This window comes from Triturus cristatus, chromosome 6, assembly GCF_964204655.1.
Source record: "Triturus cristatus chromosome 6, aTriCri1.1, whole genome shotgun sequence".
Classification (NCBI taxonomy): domain Eukaryota; kingdom Metazoa; phylum Chordata; class Amphibia; order Caudata; family Salamandridae; genus Triturus; species Triturus cristatus.
The window spans coordinates 585687705-585710400 of record NC_140589.1 but is presented as its reverse complement, the minus strand read 5'-3'; the positions used below and the strand labels follow the sequence as shown (position 1 = coordinate 585710400).

At 47.1% G+C, this 22696-nt stretch overlaps 1 protein-coding gene across 1 annotated transcript in view; it reads left to right on the top strand.

The window, feature by feature from the left end:
* ME1 (malic enzyme 1) overlaps positions 1-22696 on the top strand; it is a 1430669-nt gene that overhangs the window by 1092589 nt on the left and 315384 nt on the right. The window contains exon 8 of the mRNA XM_085611027.1: positions 12704-12801. Within this exon, the coding sequence (XP_085467153.1) occupies positions 12704-12801 (98 nt within the window). The remainder of the gene's footprint in view (positions 1-12703; positions 12802-22696) is intronic.

Here is a 22696-nt window from a genome sequence, read left to right as displayed (position 1 = left end):
TGTGTTTCCAACCACTTGCCGGTATGTAGTGCAGTCCATAAGGTCACACATCTGAGTCGGAGCCGTCATCTGAAACAGAGTCCAGATACATGACTGGCACAGTACACACACTCGCACAAGACAACAGCGCCTGCCCGCCCATGCACACCCAGGCCTCACTGCTCACCTTCCGCCACCGGTGTGTAGACTGGATGTCCCACCACATGCCGCTGCAAGCCACAAGCCCGGGGCATGCGGACATGGCACCCTCCACACCATACAGCCACGCTCCGCAGGCCAACAGGTCTCACGTGTGTTGCTGGGTCTTGAATACTCCATGTCTGAGGACATACCAGTGCACCCGGCAACATCGCAGGCTGCACACCCGCTCAGTTTTGATTTGTTCAGCATTACGTACATCATTTGTGTGTCTTTTGCACATCCGATCAGCCCAATGGGTGCTACTAAGTCTGTGACCCGGAAGCGAGGCCACGTGGTGGTAGGTCCTCTCTGCCCGCTGGCTCTGGCCTACACTGCGGTCCAGCAGGGCACACGAAACCTGAGTTGCCTGGACCACCGGGATGGGGCATCATTGCAGGGTGCCCACCCGCTCAGCAGCTTAAGTTAAGGTGCCACTGACTCAGTGCACCCAATGTCACCGTCCTGTGGCGGGGTGCCTGTGCCTGCCACAATACACCGGGTGTTACTAACCCTGTGCAACCCCAGTCAGAGCCACGTGGTGCTCGGCCCGTGCCGTACGCAGGCTTGGGTTTCCACTAACCCTGTGCAACCCCAGTCATCTGCCACGTGGTCGTCGGCCCGTGCCGTATGCAGGCCTCGGTTGCCACTAACCCTGTGCGCAACAAAACTCTTGTGCCCTTCATGATTGGGAACCGTGGCATCCGTCATCTAGTCACCACGGGCAGAGGAGAATGTGACGTTGTCAGCCCCTTATGTTGGCTGAGTCACATGGCCTGTGACGCCTGTGCGGATGGGTGTGGTGTGCGTGCAAACCTGCCCCCAGGGAGTGGCTGTGACATGCTGACAACTAGACCAGTGACCTGCACACCACAAGCAAGTTCGCCTGCGACAGGCAACATTGAGGGCCCCCCTCGGATCGTAAGCGGAGTGGTCTGGCCTACCGTACGCCGGACCAGCGCAGGGCTTGCCACAATGACACGTGGGCTCTGGGCGTGGTTCAGTCCATGTCCGGACAAGGAAGTGAGTGATGCGTGTGTCCCAGTTGCAGAGTCCATGGGACCCGGTACACAAAATGCAATGTAGCACCCTCTGACTGGCATCCCACAGGATGACCATCATTGATGCAAGGGAAATCACTGTCCCTACATTCATCCACAAATGCATACATGACTGATGATGGATATGACACAGCAGTGCGTCAATGGATGTTTATTGCACATCCAGTGCAGTTATGCAGCTGGAGTGGTTCAGGGCAATGCCCAGCACACTACACAATATGGCCCGTGGAGGGCCAGCAAGAGTCCATCCAAGTCCTACTGAAGGGAAGGGTACAGTCCGCAGCCTAGTTGCTGTGTCATTGGTCACCAATCCGGAAGTAGCAGTCCATGTCGCTGTCCAAGGTGAGTGCAGTGGAGTATATCGTGGGTCAGTGGAAGGTCGTGAGGCCATGTGCGGGACCAAGGAGACACAGGCCAGGTGGCGGTAATGAATGCTAGTGCCTGGCCCTTCTGACCACAATCTCATCCACGTCCTCGTCCCCGGTGTGTGCCCTGCTCCACCTGTGGGTGCTGCAGAACCGGCTGCCGCACTGTGTACCACTGGCACATCAGGGGCCTGCGTGGATATGCCTGCCGCACTGTGTGCCACTGACACATCAGGGGCCTGATGGATCCGGCTGCCGCACTGGGAGGCACTGGCACACCGGGGGCGGGGATGTGGATGGTGTGGGGGCAACAGCATTCATCGGCGCCACGCTTTGTGGTGGCAATTCCATGGTGGAGGTCTGTAGGGCATGATAGATCCCAGCTACATTACGATGATGTGCAGCGGTGGCTGCCATCCTTTCCACCTCCATCCGCACCATGTCCTCCATGAGCCTCCGTATGTGTGCCAGCTCACGGCTGGTATCGCTGGAGCCACTCTGAGCGGACAGCTGTTCTACTCTCTGCGTCATGACTCCAGCGATGTCTGTCAGGGCTGGTTGGAGACCATGAGGCAGACATAGACACCCAAGGATGGCGTCCAGTTTGGCAGCCATGATGCCGAAGCCCACCAGCACCTGCTCAGCCATCTCCATCTGGCACTCCAGCACACGGCGTTGGAGGTCTTGGGAGGGTGCCAGGGCTGTGGGTGCCTCCTGCTAGGTGGTTTGGGTGGTGGGTGAGGTCTCATTGATTTAGCTGGGCTGCCCTGAGCCTGGAGGTGAGTGGCGGATGAGGTCAATGATGTCTTGGATGGTTTGGGCGTCGATGCTGGTGTTGTCCTCCTCGTCATCCGTGAAGAGTGGCTGGGACTGCTCTGCAGGAGGTGTTGACGGTGCCCCTACAATGTGAAGGGGAGATGGTGTATTACTATGTGTCCACATGTGTGTAGACGCATGGTACAGGTTGTCATTCAGACAGCATGGCATTGTACATTATGACTATAGAGCTGGGCGATGACTCAGAGTCATTGTGGGTGCGCACTGTGCTTTGCTTGATTGTGCATGTGTGCCATCGTGGCCATCTCCACCCATCACCCCAGTACAGGGTAGTCACTCACCCTGTTGCGGTTGTGTTGTGTCCTGTCGAGCAGTGTCCGGTCCCCCGACTCCGGTCACAGTCTCCACATTGATGACTGTCGACACCAGCTCCTCCATGTCATCCAGCTCCAGCTGTGGCGCTGGGCCCCCACCTCCAGTCTGCATTGCTGCCTTCTGGTTGGCTGCAAGTTTCCCCTTGGTCTTCCGCTTGATGTCATTCCATCGCCTCTTGACCTCGTCCATTGTACGCTTGTGCTCTCCGACGGCATTCAGCTTGTCCTGCCATATTGCAGTTTTGGTGCCCAGTGACACGTTGGAGGTGGCGAAGAGTTGTTGATGGTGTTCCATCATCTCCGTGACTGTGATCCTGTTCGCCTTCGGACTGAACTTCGTCTTCCTTGTCTTCTTGTCCTTGCCCTTCCCTGTCCCCGGGGTCCCAGGCTGGTCGTCCGGGGTGCTTGTGGGGTTGCGCTCGTCCTCTGCGCCTGCTCCAGCTGCCTCCATGGTGCTTGGGTGTAGGTCAGTTTGTGTGTGGGTGTTTTTTCTGCTTTTATGGAGATTTTTCCCACCTGCCAGGTGTGTGTTGCAGGCCTGGCGCTGCTTATCGCTGATTTCCTCATCGCGCTTTGGGCCATCGCAGATTTTTTGGTGTTGTGGTTTGTGTTTTTATCTCCATCAAGGTGGTTTAATCGCAGACATTGTCCGTGGTTTCGGCAGACTATCGCATGCTACCGCTTTGTTGTGAATCCCACGTTGTCACAGTGTTATTTTCCCGCAATGGGCTGCGATATTGAAAGTTGTGTTACGCTACTTTTGCGGTAGTTATCACACGTTCTTGTGAAAATACCCCAGAGTCCATTATTGTCTTTACACGTCATGTATCAATTCCAGTTGTATCTCCTGCTATTTTGTGTAGATCGACAGGTACTCACCAAAGATATCAAACACTGTTCATCTATATTCTGTAAAAACATTGAAGTCAGGGTGTGTGTGCTCAGAATTACAACCCCCACCCTTTCCACCCACCCGGCTTTCAAACACAGTTGGACTTTAGTGTAATGGTGCTACAAGATGACTTCTGAGTATTTTCCTTTTAAAGGAAACTTATAAAACAAGCATCCTGTTGTTTGAACATACTGGCTTTGCCAATGCTGATTACCGATGCTGTGCAGCATTGGCAAAAAGTATTTTTTGCCTATGCTATGCATTTTTGGATAAATGAAAAAAAGGTATGCGGACGTGGCCTATGCAGCAATGTAATTTCATAGAGGAGACGTACACATGTATGATGACATTTGCAAAAGCATGTGTCATAATTTTTTGTATTTACCGATTTGGGATCAATAGGTACATTTTACAATACTTAAAGTTAACTAGTGTAAAATGACCTTTGTATATATCTGCCAAGTTTACAGATTGCCTATGTGTGACATTTCCATGCTTTCAGTGTGTGGTGAGTGACATTCCACAGCTAAATGTGTAAATACCTCGATTGACACTTTATCGCTGATAAAAACCAAACAAGGACATCATTTAGAGATAAATATCCCAAATTACCCCTTTTGAGTGATGAGAAACTCTAAAAAACAAGAAGCCTGAAAACTGCTGTAAAACCCCTGAAATAGAAGGGCACAAACAACAGCGAGTTAACAGAACATCGAGAAGCCTTTCAGTATGATGATGACCACTACACCTTAACTTAATCAGGTACCTGAGGGATATATGTACAAGCCCCTATCACCACAGGAACGTCACTTTTTGTGATGTTCTCATGGCGATAGGGGCCTTGCTTTATGTACAAGGCAGTGTTAAGCCACTTAACGTGGCTTAACGCTGCCTTGTACATAAGGCACCCTTTCATGCTATGTTTAGCGTGAAAGGGTCGTGCAGTGGGTTTTGCGGTGGGCGTTCCACTGCAACACCCATTGTATTTGACACTGCCCCATATGTACAAGGGTGGCGTACATAGGAGGCAGCGCCGAAATGAAGACCAGGAAAATCCTGGTCTTAAGGTGGCGAAATGAGGAGAAATGTATTATTTCTCCTCGTTTTTGCTTTTTCCATGTGTGCTGCCTTGTGCAGCACACATGGAAAAAGCAAAATGCCATGGTTTGTTTATGTACAGGAAAGTGTCCCTTCCTGTACCTAAACAAACATTTTAAAAAAATAAATAAATAAAAGGGACACCTTCCTACACATAACCAATCCTTCCCTGCACGCAGACACCCTTGCACTCTGGTGCAAGGGTAGCTGCATTGGCGCTAAGTTTTACAACTTAGCGCCATCGCAGGGGGAAATGCAAGGCTGCGCCATATCCTTGAAAATAGGGTGCAGCATTGCGTTTCCGAAGTGGCGGAGAGAGGCGTTAAGCCAAGAAGGCTAACGCCTCTCTCCGCCACTTCATTGAGAATATGGCCCTGAGTTTCTTCTTTGCGTGGCCAATGGATGTTCAGTATTCTCACTAACCCAACCTTCCCAACTGCTGTCTCAATTGTGTCACAGGTGCACTGTACTTACAAAACTTACATGAAGCCAAGTGTTTTTGTCATGCTGCAGCCACAGAAACTCTGGTGGTGAGAGGGAGTAGTGTATGTGGCTATCTGTTAGCTGTCTCTGTTTCAGGCTGGACTGTCTCTGTCTAGTGAGGGTTTAAATGCCATGAGGAGGACGTGGAAAAATAATGAAAACAATTCAGGCTTAGGCTGATGACTGGGTATTTCTAGCAACCACAGTCCCCTTTCCTCGACCTAAGGCCCAGCTCTCTGACAATCTGCTTGGGGTACCTGGAAACTGCTGCTCACACACCTTGCGAGAGACCACAGTACAAAGCACCTCATGCAATGCACAAATGAGCTATTGTAATGTGTGACTTAGTAAAATGTGGGATTGCGTTGGCATGCATTAAAATGACTTACTCTCACCCATAATGCGTTGTGCTTGGCAGGGCTATTTGTAAGTAGGAGAGGCTGGCACCAATTTTCTGCCTGGCTCTACCACAAAAAAATATTTAGAAAAGGGTCCACGGGGATGGGAGGGCAACATAGAAGCGTGCAGGGGGACTCATCTGGTGGAAAATAACAGGTTTGGTTGATATAACTTCAAATTAAAGCCTGGTGGGAAGAGAATGGCAAAAGCAACACATAAAATATAAAGCTACACGAGGGCGGGAGAAAAGCGCATGAGAGAAAGAGCAACAAAGAACTTGGGGTAGGGGTCTATGGCACATCATTCAATCCATGCATCTCTGAATATAACTAGCAATAGAAAATGAGTAAATCACAGAGTATGCCAGTGTCTTGTAAAGCAGTTGCGGCTGGGTTGCAGTTAGCCCCAAAGCAGAGATAAGCCACTGAAAGACAGTCGAGGTGGTAGTCATGCTTATCCGACTGGTTCCTCAGAAACACTTCTGGGGCTGGGCCTTCTCTGGGCGAACGTAAGGTGCCTCAACTCGTCCCATCAAACGTTAGAAAAGTAACACACTGCAGGAGAAAGAAGAGCAAAATGAGCTCTGCAAAGAAACTCCCATAAACATTTTCCCTGTGTGTTTTTTCATCCTAGTTTGTCCTGCAGGTATTCATGGTGTGATACGACTGTCCAGATTTAACGCCTTTTCCAACGAAAGTGGAAGTGAACAGGGAAAATGGGCCAGGGGAGACCTGTAACTGATACTGCAAATCACCTATATTCATCGCAGAGCAGGCACCGCTAGTTGCAGAGGCTGTACAGTGCAGAATGTAGGGCCCTAGCACCACTTCCCACAAACACAAGGTTCTGCACACATTCCTGCACTAGCTGCTGTACACTGCACGCATCACATCACAATTCAACATTCCCCTTGCATCTCTTACTCCACTACACCATACACTCCCTGTAGCTGGGGAGATGTGTGAATTGCTCCTTGCAGGGCTACTATTCTAAGCTCACAGTATTCTCAGCAGAGTTTCCGTCCCTTGCCCTATATTTTCCCTTACAGAGCTTATGCACCACACTGTGAGTATCTACTGCACCCCTCCTAACCATGACTGCTGAACCAAAGCCAGCAGAATCCCCGGTGCAACTTCCTGGTCATGTTCTGTTGCACTCTCTGTAATCTGTTTGTGCAGCTGCCTACAGAACCACTCTCTGCACCCTCTGTGTCACTTCTACGAGGGAACGCGGCTAAATTCCCAGCTAGGTCTTATACACAATGCTCCCTGCAGCTCCTGGGAACTTACTGCAGAAACCTGCAACACTATTGGCAGAACTCGCTCAGGAGCTCCTGCAGCAATCACTAAGTAGAAGTTAGGAGAGGCCCTATTTCTAGTGTATTTGGAAATATCCCGATTGACATACTCATTAGTCTGTGGTGTCTTATTGCAGCCCACTGAGGTCAGGTGAAGCCCCTAACCCAGAAGTAGCCTTTCAAAGGCGTCAGTGGGAAGCTGATGCACAAAATCAATTGCACCATCTATGTGGAACAAGGGGTATCTGACCTTAGTAGTTCATAATAACACAATACAAGAATCATCGTTTCCAAAGTACATACATTTAATATTTTTAGGATTATTGAACTTGTAAATGCTAAACAAACAATAGAACTTAGAAATAACTGCAAAGTCCGTGCTTGATATCAATAATGTAATGAGGAAGTGGAAAAACCTAAGTAACTGCATCTCAGTGTCAGATGCTGTGTTTGTAATATCCAAAGTGGCTGATTGCTTGCGTGTGCAGTCATATTATAGTAGAAAGATGCATTTCAAAGCCATGTGTTTCGTACTTTGAGGGCGCGCAGGCCTGGTCCTTTCGCAAGTCTTTTAATATCAATCAACATAAAATAAAAGTTAAAAATTATAATTTAAAATTGTTGAGCTTTTAAACGTATTCCCTTGTGGACAGTGGTAGCACTTGTGTCACAGCAATCGTGCAAAACAAACTGAAGATGGGGGCCTCCCATATAAGTTGGTGTAAAAGACACTTGTCCTCTACCTAAACGTTAGAGTCGAGTAGTACAAAGAATGTTACTAACAATAAAGTGGGTGGAAAGCGGTAATCCAGTGGAAACATTGGGATAGAGAGTCCTAGGGACATATGTACAAGAAGTTAACGCCGCATTAGCGATACTTTTCCAACGGTTTTGCGGCGAGATTTTTATCGCCTTATGTACATGCTGCCGCTAACCACTGTTTGCGGCAGTTTTCCAGCAAAAACGTCCATTATAAAGATCACCACTTCTGTTAACGATAATGAAATGCAAGGGAGGCATTCCCGTGCAAAAACAGCCTCTAACCCCACTTTGCGATATTTACAAGCGGATTCATTAAGTGTGGAGGACCAAAATAAGTGCCTCTAACTGCAGCTAGAGGCAGTTTTTTAAGACCAGGAAATAGCTGGTCTTAAAAATGGAGATAACCCTTCGGGCCTCATTTCAGCAGGTTTTGTTGCTGGACCATGCTGCAAGCAATGTTGCTGCGCTGCCCTGCGACAAAACTCAAATGCAGGACTGCGCAACATCAATAAGATAGTGCGCATTCCTGGGCCTCACTCATGAAAAGTGTTGCAGCGCTGCGACAAGACAGCGTTGCAACACTTTTCACTACCCCGTTCTTGCGACACCACAGATGCACCGTATTCACTGGACAGCGCTCCATGACGCAAGTAATGAGAGATACATCTTGAATCCTGACGTATCTGTCTGCGCTAAAGTCACACATTGCTGCAGTCGTGTCACAACCATAACGCAACTCCAGCAATGCATGGGGCCAGCCAATCCCTGTGGCACTGCGTCACCCTTACGCATGCCATCATGTAGGCGTAAGGTACTGACGCAGTGCCGTTCTTGAGGGGTGCCCGGGTGTCGGTGCAGTTGGAGATCCATCGGTGACAGTTGCGTGCTGCGTTGTCATCGTCTGTAAGCGTTGGCGGAGTGGTCGTGCTGAGGGAGTTGACGAGATGTCGGTGGCCTTGATCCAGCTGCGTGGGGGTGATGATGGCAGCTGTGTACGGTGGGCATGGTGAAGACGTGATGTATAAAATGATGGTCGGTCCAGGAGAGTCCGGTAATGTGGCTGCAATTGAAGGTCCCGCTGGTGGAGGAGACATGCTCTACCGTGTGTCCTGCTATGTGGCTTGCTGCAGTGACAAGCTGCTTGAGTCTGATGTTGGGGCGCTACCCCAGGAGTGGGGTGGTGTTCTGGTCACTGGGGTTGTCCAGGTGGAACTTGAGCTCGCCGAGTAGGATGTCGTTGGTGAATGGGAGAGCCTAGTGTGCAATGAGGTCTACAATGGTATCGGAAAATGGGTGTCCATGGCCCGGGGGGCCTGCAGATGAGGGTGCCGCAGAGGATGGGGTTGGGGTTGGTCCAGATATGGAAGTTAAGGTCTTCCATGGTAACCGTTGAGTCATTGGAGTGCGTGGTCAGTCGGATTGTGCTTCTGAAGGTAATGGCAATGCCTCCTCCTGGACGGTCGGGAAAGTCCTTGCGGGTGATTTAGTAGCCGTCAGTGATGGAGATGTCCGGTCTGGAGCAGATGTTGGTCCTGGCAGGCGATGTGCCGCCCAGGGTTGATGGCAAGGAGGGTGCTGGCGCCGTAGGGGTGGAGTGTCCTTGGTGCTGAGCGCGGTCCAGGGGCAGACGGATGCAGACAGGCTTGCCTAGGGCTTGCCTTTGGTACATGAAATGACCATTACAATGCAGGCATTACATCGTAATGCCTTTACAATGCAAATACTACAACGTAGGCGCCTTTACATCGCATTCCATTACAACGCATTGTGAGGTCAGTAATGGGGTATTTTTAGGGTGGGTATGGGTTTCGGGTGTTGGAGATGAAATGTGGGGTGTATTATGGGGTGAAAATAGAAATTCGGGGTGTGTTTTGGGGTCAATCATGAAAATTGGGGTGTGCATTTGGGTCAAATATGAAAATTGGGGTGTGCATTTGGGTCAAATATGATTTTTAGGGTGTGTTTTGGAGGCTCAAATATGAATTTTAGGGTTCAGGGTTTGCTTCGGGGTGCAAGGGTTATTTTTAATATTGCACTCACTGAAGTAGGAATAGTAAATCAAACCTTCCCTACTGTTGCAATATGCCTAGTATTAGTATGCATTGTAATGGAATGCCATATAATGGTATGCGTCGTAACTCCATATGTACCTTTGGTACACCAGTGGTATGCCCGCTGCGCATGGCGGAACAGCGGCCGCCATTGAGAAGTGCTGCGGGGGGGACTGGACAGCTGGGAGGTGGGAAACGCTGGAAAGAACACTGGATGGGGCATGGACGCGGGGTTGTGTGTGTGAGCAGGTGTTGTAAATATTTAAATGAGAGAAATCTTACCTCAAGGCCGGTCCTGTGTCTTTGTTGCGCCTGCTCTCCTGAGTCTGCTTCCAGGAACAGGAAATAGGCAGCCAGGCTCCCTCCCCTAAGCCAATCACAACGCTGCAATGCGGCATTAGGATTGGTTATTGGCGCCGGAACGAGGCGTTCAGCCAGGGGCTGGAGGGGTGGGCATGTTCTCCATGCAGGCTGTAATGCAGCCTGCATTGCGAACAGGACAGTGCGCATGACTGCTTTGTGCGCCTGAGCGGGCTGACCAAACAGTCACTGCGCGGGCTGACCAAACAGTGGGCATGACACTCCGCCCCTGCCCTGCTCCATGAGTGGTATAGGAAAAACAATGGTCCCTGTGGAATAATATACTATGAGGTTATGATACATAAGCACAATCGCGATATAGAGGGTTAGATAATGGCAGAGCACGAAGGAACCACTAACACACCGATTACAGTGTAGTATATTTTATGGATTTTTTAAATAATAAAGTTAGGACTAACATTATACATCAAAACAACATTTGTGCATAGTGTCCCAAGTGACAAAGGGAACCTAAACCTAAGTGACACTGTGAATATTAAATACAAGGTTTCCACAGTTTGTACAAGTCGACCATTATCATAATAATTCCATGTGAACAGCAGCTTTATACAGTGATATGTGCTGGGGTAATGGTTTGCTTCTTCCGTTCGCGATTGTGCTTAAGTATCAAAACCTCATATTATATTATTCCACAGAAACCATTGTTTCTCCTATATAACTATTACCCTGGTTCCTTAGTGAGTAGGGTTCCCCTGTTTTTTCTTGAACTTTTTGTGCGGTGGCTGCACCGCGAGGGAGATATCCATTAACCAGGATTCTCCTTCACACCCTACAACAATAGGGTTATTCTTTCCCTGAGGGTTACAATGACAGAGGGCGAAGCTCCGCTTTACACAGATGATTACATTGCTAAAATAATTAGTGGACCCTCACTTTTCTCCGCACAGCCTAGCAGAAGCATCAACCCTAGACAACAACTGCTTGAGAAATTAGAAAAGGCCAAAAAGAAGCACGTCAGAACCGAGCTTCATGCACGGATGCTGACGGATTACCTGAAGGCAGGTATCATACCGCAGGGACTACAGGTCAGGAACGTTCCTGGCATTTTCAAGGAAGACCCCAGATTCAAAGGCAAATTTAGTCATATTTCCACCACCTGTTCCCGCCATTGGTTGGTGTTAGGTGTGGAAACAGCAGTTGAGCACACCAAAGCCGAACTCAAGGAAATAGAAGAGTTAGGAAAATAACTCCTTGAGGGTGACGCAGTAGCAGAGGCAAAAACTCTACTAGATAAATTAAACAAAACCATTGAAGACTTCAATTCATTTGAACTTAAAAAGAAAGCTTATAAAGATATATTGGACCCAGGGCAATATGTTAAATATTTCTTGGTCCTTGTAAATCAAGTAGATAAGGGGGAAAAGAAGGAATTATTGTGACAGCTGGCCAAAGACTCCATGTCTGATTCAGTGGAACCTGAGGGCTCTATGGGAGATATAGCCAATTTTCGGTTGAGCTACCATTTTAAACTGAGTGACCAGAGGCAGGGGGCCCTTTATAAAAGGGCAGGCTAAAAAGATATGGGTACCAATACAATGGCTGTCCCACTCTCAGAGGCGGAGGACACGTATAAAATTAAACTCTAAATACCTTCCAATTCGAATCCACAGACATCAGGTAAAGGGATAAAAACAATATCCCAACAGAAGGAAGAGGGGAAGGATCAGTATCAAAACCCCAACCAGTTGTAAACCTATCCACAACTACTCTAACCAAAGAAGATAAGGATATCCTTAACAAAGCAGATATCATTCTGTCCGCAAGCGGAATGGGATTAGATATCAACAAAAATTGACCTATTTAAATTAATAAAGAGACTGAAACTACAAGTCTTTTTCATTGCAAACCAGAGAAAACACCAAAAAGAATAACCCTGCACCATTATAGAGTGAAAGTTCTTCAGCCAAACACGACATATATTATTGACCTTCGCAAAGACCTATGTTGGCGCTAGTACTGTCAGGATTTCTAAGATAAGTGGGAGGATCACTCGTGGGAATAACCAGGTCTCTCTGTACAGCTTTTTCAGAATTCAATGTGAGTAGGATTGTTTCAAATTATTTCTGTGATAGCATTCCAGGGCTTGAAACATCTTTACTAAAAAAGGAGGTCCCTTCGACCCAGGACTTTCTAAACCTGGGGTTAGACAAGAATGGTTTCAGTATGGATCTGAGGACTCATTTTGATATGTTTTGTGTTGGAGGAAGATAAGTCTGATGCCAAGAACGCCTCGATGCATAAGTCTTCATGTCAATAATTTCGTCATGCATTATAAAAATATTACTGTCTCGATGCGTGTGACTTTTTTGCATGTTTTAGCTGTATAGAAATATTTTCTACCCCTGTAGTTAACCGGTTTGTGGACTTCACAAGATGACAGGTTTCAAAACAGGCAATGAAAATGATTACCTACTTACTCTACATTTGGAATTTAAGTGTGAGATCAACTTTGCTCTCAATAGGTTGGTGTTAAAAGACTATGGGTATGGAGGCGATTAAATATAGCAGCAAGATTGTAGTCAAGAATGCAACTGCTTGTTTTTTAATAGATAGTTTTAGATCTTGAGTATTTATTTTGCGTTCCAGGAACCGCCGCCGTAGCTGTTGCTGGACTTCTTGCAGCCCAGAGAATTACTAAAAGCAAGCTATCTGACCATACGATTCTCTTCCAAGGAGCCGGAGAGGTACAGTAGCTAATGTTCTTACTTTTGCACAACACATATTGTAAGGATTTCATATGCCTAGTCAGGAGTCACCGAGTTGTTTCTCTCTTCGCTATCCTGATTTCTGAACTCCACTGAGGTCGAAGGCATTTTATAACTGCCTCACCCTTCACACGCTTCTGTTTAGGTTAACCTTTGTCTCACATACATTATACTGGTTTCAAGAGTGAGATCAAACATCGTCTAGAATAATTGTATGTGCATACCTATTGTGGTATTATCACATGTAAATTAGGGGCATATTATCAAGGAGGGCGTTAAAAATTATCGCCGGTTTAGCAGCAGAAAACTGCCGCTAAAGCGGTGATAATGGGCTTGATAATATGCCCTGGTGAATTCCAATAGAAGTCCATGTTCTGGTGTGAACATGGGCTTCTATTGGAATTCTCCAGGGCATATTATCAAGCCCATTATCACCGCTTTAGGGGCAGTTTTCTGCCGCTAAACCAGCGATCATTTTAACGCCGTCCTTGATAATATGCCCCTTAGTGCTTTAGAGCGAATGGCTTCTACGCAACAGTGTGTTGCCTTTAAGGTTAACTGCTGAGAAATGTTCATCTCTTTCCAGCTTCCATATTCCTATTACTGTGTTGGCTTTGACTAATGTAGAGATAGTACATATTGGGTAGTGCCCCGACTACAATTAGTACATCTCTTATTAATTAAAGTATGAATTCATAATTCTTTTTTGATTGTGAAAAATATTAGATATATAAAATCTGTGAAACTAACAAATTAAAAATGTATCTTTCCGCAGTAGGGGGAGAGTTACTAAAGCTTAGCGCAACGCAGCAGAGCAACCAAAGTTGCTGGGCTGGGCTGAGCTGCATTGTACTAGCAGGAGAGAGCAGAGCAGTCCCATATCTATGAACATACTTTCTTTCTCATCACTGGGGCTGTTTTAGGTGTCAAAAGCCAAGAACCTCACATGCTGAGTTATTCACCATATGCACAACACCGCTGGTGGTCCTTCATCACATCATATGACATCCCAATATCTCCTATGCAACCGACAACCAACTGATACTCTCCCTCTCAGACAAGACCCCCACTATAAAAAACAACTTAGCCATCTGCATGATCGCGGTAACCACATGGATGAAATCCAACTGCCTCAAACTAAACTCTGACAAAACTGATGTAGTGATCTTTGGGAGGAAAAGCTCCACTAAGTGGCCAACTGACCTCAGCCCCTCACCCACCCCTGCAACCCTTGCAAGAAATCTTGGAATTATCCTCGGCGACAAGCTCGACATTACAGCCCAAGTAAATGCAGTGACCTCCACTTGCTTCTACTTCCTTAGAATGCTGCGAAAGATCTTCAAATGGCTATCAGAGAACACCAGCAGACTCCACAACAACAACGCACTCTTTACAGGAATCACTAAGAAGCTCTGGAACAGGATCCAGACCATTCAAAACGCAGCTGCAAGACTCATCTTCAACCTACCTCATTGTACTCATCTCTTCACATCTTAGAGAACTGCACTGACTCCCAATCTACAAAGCACCCAGTCAAACTGCTCACTCACACATGCAAAGCACTAAACTACTCTGGCCCGGCATACCTTAACAGCTGCATACACTTATACACACTTTTCAGGCACCTCTGCTCAGCCGGACTCTTGCTGGCACGCATACCCTGCATCTGGCTCTTCACGTAACCTCACCAAGAAGACAGCTGCTGAAAAACCTGCAATGTGCCTGAATATGTTCATTGGTGATTTGCGCACTATATAAATACAGATAACATACCATAACCTCTCAAAGTGTTACTTTGGGTTCCTTTAGGCACTTTTTCAGCATAATAAACGTTTTGCACTCTAAAATAAATAGCAAATACATATGTTGCACCAGTTTGTCACTTTTGGGACCTTTGCAGCAGTTCAAAGTGTTGATAAATCTGCCTCAAGTTTTTAAATATTTATTTTAGAAATAGGTTTTAAAAGCTACCTAAACGATCTGCCGGCTATCAGCCGATATGGAAACAGGTGTTTGTAGCTGCCTTGGCTGTAGTTAAATTAGACATATAGAGGTATTTAGATGCAGATTAACGCTCAGAGAAATCACATACTATCTCCGTCATGTTGCTCAGTTAGATGAAGAATAGGTGTTCCTCCCTTGGAGATGGCCAGCCTGGGGGACCACTCCTCTACAGGCTCCCTGTTTAGATATGGATCAAAACGTGAACATGGCTGTGCTCTTAGAGCTGCAGAGTCAGGAACTTTCTCAGCTAGGGGCTGAGAAATCACAGTTTGTCAAAATCCGACTGCCGATGCCATCCAGCAAAGAATTGCTGGATGGTATTGCAGTTAATTTTGGCTTTTTATTAAGGACAATTTGCCTCTGACCAAGCAAAGGTTGGCGACCTGACTTCGTCCCTAACCAGAGTCACCCTTGCCTGCCCCACCCCATTGGTGTCCACTGAGGATCTCAGTTTAAATAATTACTCAAGGTTCCTAGAGAAGAATAGAAGAACGGTTGAATGGCCTGCATAAGAAGCTGTCTGCTGATATTGCACAAGGATCAATGTAATTTCAGATTTTTATTACCTGATTTCACGATTTGTCCACAGAAACAAGATGGATTGAGTGCACCCAGGTGACTTTGTTTCAAAGCGATCACAAGAAATAAACTTGCTTGAACCTCTCACCCTTCTTTCTCTGCAGAGTTACTTGATCAAGCCTTATTGATTGGACATCAGCTTCAAGAGACACGGACAGAATGGTTGAAGCTCTGAACCAGTTTTTCAGGTTCACAGCTTGGAACCTTCTAGTCAGGCAGATCCCCATATGGAACGAGCTCAACTACTCAGGAGAAGCCGATGAAGATCAGGACTGCAAGAGGTCCTTTTTCCGAGTCTGAGAAAGATCAAAGACGAAAGGCTGTGCTGAGCCTTGTCATTTAATTCGAGATTGTCTAATCAGACCTTCTCAGACTGGGAAGCACCAATTCCCATCCTTTGTTAAGGGCGAAAGGACTGTTAATGTCAGTATCCCTTTCCAGTTCTTCCGAGGGAGTCATTTCCCGTTTATTCTTTCTTCAGATTCAACTCTACCTGGGTGTCAAGTAAACTGTCTCAGTAACAGTGCTCCTTGAGTTGGGAGCATGTGTCATCTATGTTGATAACGAATGGGCTCGCAATGTACAGGTTGTCACTCAGAACAAAATTCACTCGGAACAGGCTCGGACATTTGACATCTCTCCACTGTCTTCGGGAATTGTTGACTTAATGACAAATATGCTTCGGGTCTCTATGAAGATGCTGGGTCCGGTGACTTAGTGGACTAATGCGTCCTCTCTTGGGGTCTGTGTTCAACCTCATGGTAACAGGTTCACATCCTGGCGTGTCCACTCAGCTTTTCATCCTTCTGAGGTCGATAAAATGAGTACCATTGAGTTGGGTAACAATAAACATCTGTTATCCTTGGGTGAACGTGCGCTTTACAAATGCACATGTTATGTTATGTTATGTTATGTTATGATACATCACAAGGAGAGGGTTGCCTTTTTACTTGAAAAATTCTCCAAACTATGCTATGATATTTGGAATTGCTTGGCTTGACTGACAAAATCCCTGTATAATTTGAAAAACTCAAATCTTGTGTTTGTTATCCCAGTTTTGTAGAGATAGCTGTTATTCTGATGATTCCTATTAGTCTTCATTTAGAAGTCACAACAGAGAATGCATCTACAACCTCATCTGTTTCTATGATTGTCATCTCTTCGTCTATTCCACAATTGTACCAAGAATTTCTGGATGTTTTTCAAAAACCTACCGTTTCCTCTACTAAGCCACACCGATTATTTGATTGCTGGATTCCAACCATTCCTGGATTCATTATTCCCTTTGGGTGGAGTTATTCTTTGTCATAGCCTGTATGTAAAGAAGGTCTTAGTCAATATATGGCAGAAAACATTTAAAATAGGTTAATAACTCGCTCCAACTCTCTCACAGGGACTGAGCATCTTTTTGTGGGTGCCTTTGAAATTTAAGGAGTTGAGAACCTGCATACATTATGGAGGGCTAAACAAGATAACAATATAAGACCGCTATCCTCTACTACTCATCAAAGATATCTTGGACTCAATGTAATATTCACCAAACTAGATTTTAGCAGAACCTACCACCTGCTTCAAATCAAAAAAAGAGACAAGTCGAAGACAAAAGTACGGACTTCCTTGAATTATTTTGAGTATGGTGTAATACCTTTTGAACTGTCCAGCGTCCCAGCAATGTATGCGCGGAATTCGTGCAAGAAGCATGTTGGAGGAGCGCAGTGCTCGCGGTGGAGAATATAGGGTACACAGATCGCCCAAGATGTCTGGGCCGATCCTTGTCAGTATCTTGTGTGTGATACAGAGCGTCTTGAAGCGAACACGGTGTTCAAGGGGCAGCCAATGCAGGCAGTGGAGAAGATTTGTTGCATGACTGAATTTGGGAAGGGCAAAGATGGCACGTGCAGCAGCATTTTGGACCTGCTGGTGTCTGTTGAGCACGGATCTGTTGGAGCCCAGAAGGAGCACGTTACAGTAGTCCAGACGGGCCAGTATGGCGGCTTGGATAAACAGTTGTCGCATTTGGGCATCAAATAAGCCAAGAATCGGTTTGAGGCTACGTAGTAGTCCAAAACACTTCCCGGCCACTGACTTGGCATGTGTCTCAAAATTTAGATCTTTATCAAACAAGAAACCCCCATATTTCAGAGCTAGTTTAGGGGTAGGAGGGGCGCCAAGGGCCAGGGGCCACCATTCATTGTTCCAGAGGTGGGAGTCTTTGCCAATCAGGAGGATCACAGATTTGGAAGAGTTCAATTGCAGGAAGTTGGCTGTCATCCATTCTGCGATAGCTGAGATATCTTCTTTAAATTTCACTCTATCTTGGCTAGGGTTGTTGGACATGGTAATCATCAATTAGGTGTCGTCAGCGTATGACACCAGGGAGATACCTCGTGCTTTGGCCATCCGTGCCAGAAGGCTCATGTATATATTGAAGAGCGTAGGGCTCAGTGCTGAGCCCTGAGGAACCTCGCAGCGTAGTGAGTGGACACAAGAGGCAAAAGGTGGAGCTGTCACTTGAAAGGTCCGGTCGGTCTGAAAGGAAGAGAACCACGATAAGGCTTTATTGCCAATCCCTATCTCCTCCAGACGGTGGAGCAGGATTTCATGGGAGACCGTATCGAACGCTGTGCTCAGATGCAACAGCACCATGGCTGAGGTTCTGCCGGCATCCACAGCGAGTTTGAGTTGTTCAGCAACCGCCAGCAATGCCGACTCGGTGCTATAATGTGGTCGGAAACCGTTCTGTGAGCTATCAAGTATATGATCGGTTTCCAGAAAGTGGGTTAGTGTTGACTTTACATGTGCTTCCAAGATTTTGGAAAGGAATGGGAGCAGTGAAATTGGACGATAGCTTTCTGGCTTGGAAGGGTCTAGTCTGGGTTTTTTAAGCAGTGGAACCACTTTTGCATGCTTCCACGGTTTTGGCACCACTGCTGAGGAGAGGAATAGGTTGAGCAGCTCCAGACACTCAGGTAGTAGACCTTGTTGGATTTTCCTGAAAGCGTCTGGTTTAAGGAGGTCATCTGGGGATCCTGATTTAATCTTGACCACTAATCTCTCCAAGTCATTCAGGTGGATAGTAGGAAGAGATATAAGAGGGGTAATCTCAGGGCCAATAGATGTATTCTTCTCAATCGCATTAGGAGTTGTGTTAAGATCGAAGTTGTGATAGATGCCTTCGACCTTCTCCATAAAAAAAATTGCCAGATCTTCCCAGTGTTGGCTGGAGGATATAATACTGCCTGATTCCGGAGGGGAGGTGACCAAATCCTTCAGAAGGGAGAATATGGTTTTACTGCGATTAGTACTTGAGGTGGTCAGGCTGGAGTAATGGGTTGCCCTGGTTTTGCGTGATAGTTTATGATAGGATTTGATGGCTGTTCTGTATTGTGTTTTTGCCTGGGAGTCGTATGAGCGCCTCCATCTTCTTTCCAGGATCTTACAGTTTTTCCTGGCTAGGGTCAGATCTTCGTTAAACCAGGCGTTAGCCCAGGGGCTTTTAGAGTGAGTGAGTTTGAGAGGAATACAGGCATCCAGTGCTTGGGTAATCCATCTTGGGTAGAGTGTGTCAGCCTCTTCCATGTTATTAGATCTTTCTAATGGCTTTATGCTCAAGGCTGTGACCAGGGCCTCTTGGTTAAGTTTGTGCCAGGGCCGTTTCAGTGAGGGATGCTGGTTAGGTTGTGGTTTGGGGCCAGCCATCGTTAGCCTCATTGGGATGAGATAGTGATCTGTCCAGATCATGGGGAGCGGCGCTAAGACTTTCAGCGAATCGAGATTAGAAAAAATAGGGTCAAGGAGATGACTGGCTCTATGCGTAGCGCCAGGGGCCAATTGAGTCAGTTGGCAGGCTGCCAGGTCCCCTAAAAAGCTATGGATCTCAGGTGACTCCTGCATCTCTAGGTGAAGGTTCAGATCACCAATGATGTTAAAATTGGCAGTCTGAAGAGCTAGTACGGTAATAGCATTTACCAAAACTTCTCTAAAGGTTTTGATTGGGCCAGGTGGATGGTAGATGAGGAGACCAGAAAAGGTAAAGTTTGCATTGAGTGTGATTTTAAATAGAGCATTCTCACAGTCTGGGAGGTCTTGAGGAGATAGACTGCAGGAGTGGACGGATTTATAGATGACCGCGATACCACCCCCTCTTCCCCCAATTCTATTTAGACTACGTATAGCGTATCCTGTAGGCAAAGCGAGTGCCGGTATAGCCACAGAGGTCTCAGAGAGCCAAGTTTCCATTGGAAAGAGGACCTCAGGTGTTTGATCCTGGAGGAGGTCGAATACCTCCGCGTGGTGTTTAGGTAGAGATGGACAGTTGATACCCAGGATGGTGTATGTTGGGATTCCAGGGCCTGAGGGTATGAGGTGCCCCGGAGGATTTAGCCTGAAAGTGCACTGTCCGCAGAAGGTCGGGCAGACATCAGGAGCCAAGCTATGGGTCCCACAGGCGCCTCCCTCATTTAGGACAAATAGCGCTTCACGGGAATAAGTTAATCTATATGCCTTGGGGGGAGAGTTCCTGGCTCCTGGCGGCGTCCAGGAGCGGATGGGCACAGACGGGCTTGACTTAGGCACGCCTTTGGCATGCCAGCGGCGCGCCCGCTGCGCGCGTCTCCTGCGCGTCCTCACAGCAGTGTTCATTTAATGTCACTGGAGCTCAACAAGCTCCACCCAGGCTGCGCGTTGATTGGCTGCAAGCCGACCAATCAGAGCGCGAGTCTGCCGAAGGCAGGAAGTAGCAGACACACGAATGGCAAAGTGCAGATAGTGTGCAAGTAGGCTAGATTAGCTGTTGTTTTCTTTTTAAAAACGGTGCAGTTTGGCAGCAATTGTGGGTACAACTATTAAAACAATAAAAACAGTTCCAACAATTGTTCCCCCAGCAAATTCCCCAAGCAAAAATCACCGCTCAGTCTTGCCGCACGTCCTCGCAGCGGCGTTCTTTTAATGCCACGGGAGCTGAACAAACTCCACCAAGGCTGCGCGTTGATTGGCTGAGAGCCGACCAATGAATGAAATGAATGAATGAAAACAAATATATAAAGCGCAACTCAGCCCAATGGGCATCAAGGCGCCTAACCAAAAGCTAGATAGATAACATGGACTTGCTTACTGGTAGGCTTTAATAAAACACCATGTTTTGAGCGCTTTTTTAAACTGGACTAGTGACGGTTGGGCCTTAATTTCTGCGGGAAGGGCATTCCATAAACAGGGGAGCCAAATTGGAGAAAGCTCTACCACCCCATCTGACTTTCTTTACCCGGGGAACTACCAAAAGATTCTTCTCAGAGGAACGCAGGCTCCTGCTCGGAGTATAGAAGGTTAGCAAAGAACCTAGAGCATTAGAGGATCCGGAGAAAAGGGCTCCAAACACTAAGCACAGGAGTTTAAAAGAAATCCTCTGCTGGATTGGAAGCTAGTGCAGACTTTTTCTGGCTAAAGTAGCCGAGGACAAAATGGGTGCGGCGATAACGAATCTTGCTGCGGCATTCTGTACCACCTGTAGGCGAGAGATAAGACCCTTGTTGATATCAGCATACAAAGCATTACAGTAGTCCAATCTTGAACCCACTAGAGCAACTACCGTCTGCTTACGAGCCTGAGGTGAGAGATAGTGAACAATTCTCCTCAGAATCTTGATAACCCCCCAACAAGTGGCCACCGTTCTATTAACCTGTAGAGTCATATTCAGTGAGGTGTCAAATATAACGCCGAGATTCCTAGCCGAACAAGATGGCATAGGGCAAGTTCCCAAAGATGGGGGCCACCACTCATTGGACCAGATATCCTGATTGTTACCAAAAATCAGCACCTCTGTTTTTTCGCCGTTCAACTTCAGGGAATTTCGAATCATCCATTCTGCGACTGCTTGCATGCAGTTCCTGAAGTTGAGAGCGGAGGTGCAGGCCGAATGAGCTAAGGACACCATAATTTGGGTATCATCGGCGTATGACACCACCTCCAACCCCTGAGATTTCACAAGCCTACCAAGTGGTGCCACATAGATGTTGAACAGGGTCGGACTCAAGGCCGACCCCTGTGGAACCCCACATTGCAGGGATTTAGCAGGGGAGAGGAACTCTCCAAGCTTGACCCTCTGCTCTCTTAGCTCTAAAAAAGAGGACAGAAGGCTCAGGGCCGGGCCCGCTACTCCTAACTCCCTCAAACGAGATGTGAAAGTTGGGGGAGACAGGGTATCGAAAGCTGCCGTAAGATCCAATAGGACCAAAAGTGTGGTCTGACCTTGGTTCACCTTCAGTCGGATATTGTTCACCACCATAGTAAGTGCCGACTCCGTACTATGGAATTTTCTGAAACCATGTTGGGAGTTGTCCAGATAGCCAGAGGAGTCCAGAAAGGCCGACAGATGAAAATTCAGGTGGATTCGAGCATTTTAGCTGGAGCGGGCAGCAGAGATATCGGACGGAAGTTTTTCAGAATTTCTGGGTCCAAGGTGGGCTTCTTAAGCATGGGCCTCACTATCGCCTTTTTCCAGGTTACTGGAAAGGTCCCCTGTGCCATAGCATTGTTCATCACCTCCAACAAAGGAGGTAATAACGTAACCTGACATGATTTCAACACTTTCAGGGGACAAGGGTCCAGAGGAGAGGCTGATTTAGTCTTTTTCAGCAAAAGCTCAAGCTCCTCAAGGGACAGCGGAGGAAAATGAGTAAGGGTCTTAGACGGATCTCTATTCCACGAACCCATTTTTTCCAAGGCCGAGGAAGGATGAATACCCAAAGTGCTCCTCTGTGATTCCAGGGCATGGTAGATGTCCTCAATTTTATTGTGGAAGAACTCCAAGATTTTATTGCACAGCTCTCGCGACCCTACCACAGGATCAGGCACTTGAAGAGAACAGAGGGAATCCACGATCCTAAAAAGTTCCTTAGATGACGAAAGGGATGTGGTAAGATTAGAAAAACACTCCTGCTTTTCCTTTATCACCCTGGCCTTATAATCTCGCAGCAGATGTTTATATGTCTCTCTTTCCCTGAGTTCCCAGAATTTCCGCCATTTCCTTTCCTGTCTCCTAACGCCCTGCCTCAAGAGCCTTAATGGCTCAGAGAACCACGGAGCAGAAGGTTTACGTCTTGCTGCATAATGAAGGGAGGTGGGGGCTAACACATCAACCGCTCTAGAGATGGAATTAGCGAGCTCTTGTGCAGCCTCACCAACTTCCTTGGTAGAGGAATGTGAGATAGCCGCTATGAAAGGAATAAGAGATTCGTTAGTAATATTCTTGAGGGGAACTGCTAGTTCTAAGGGCACTGCCAGATGGTTGGACCAA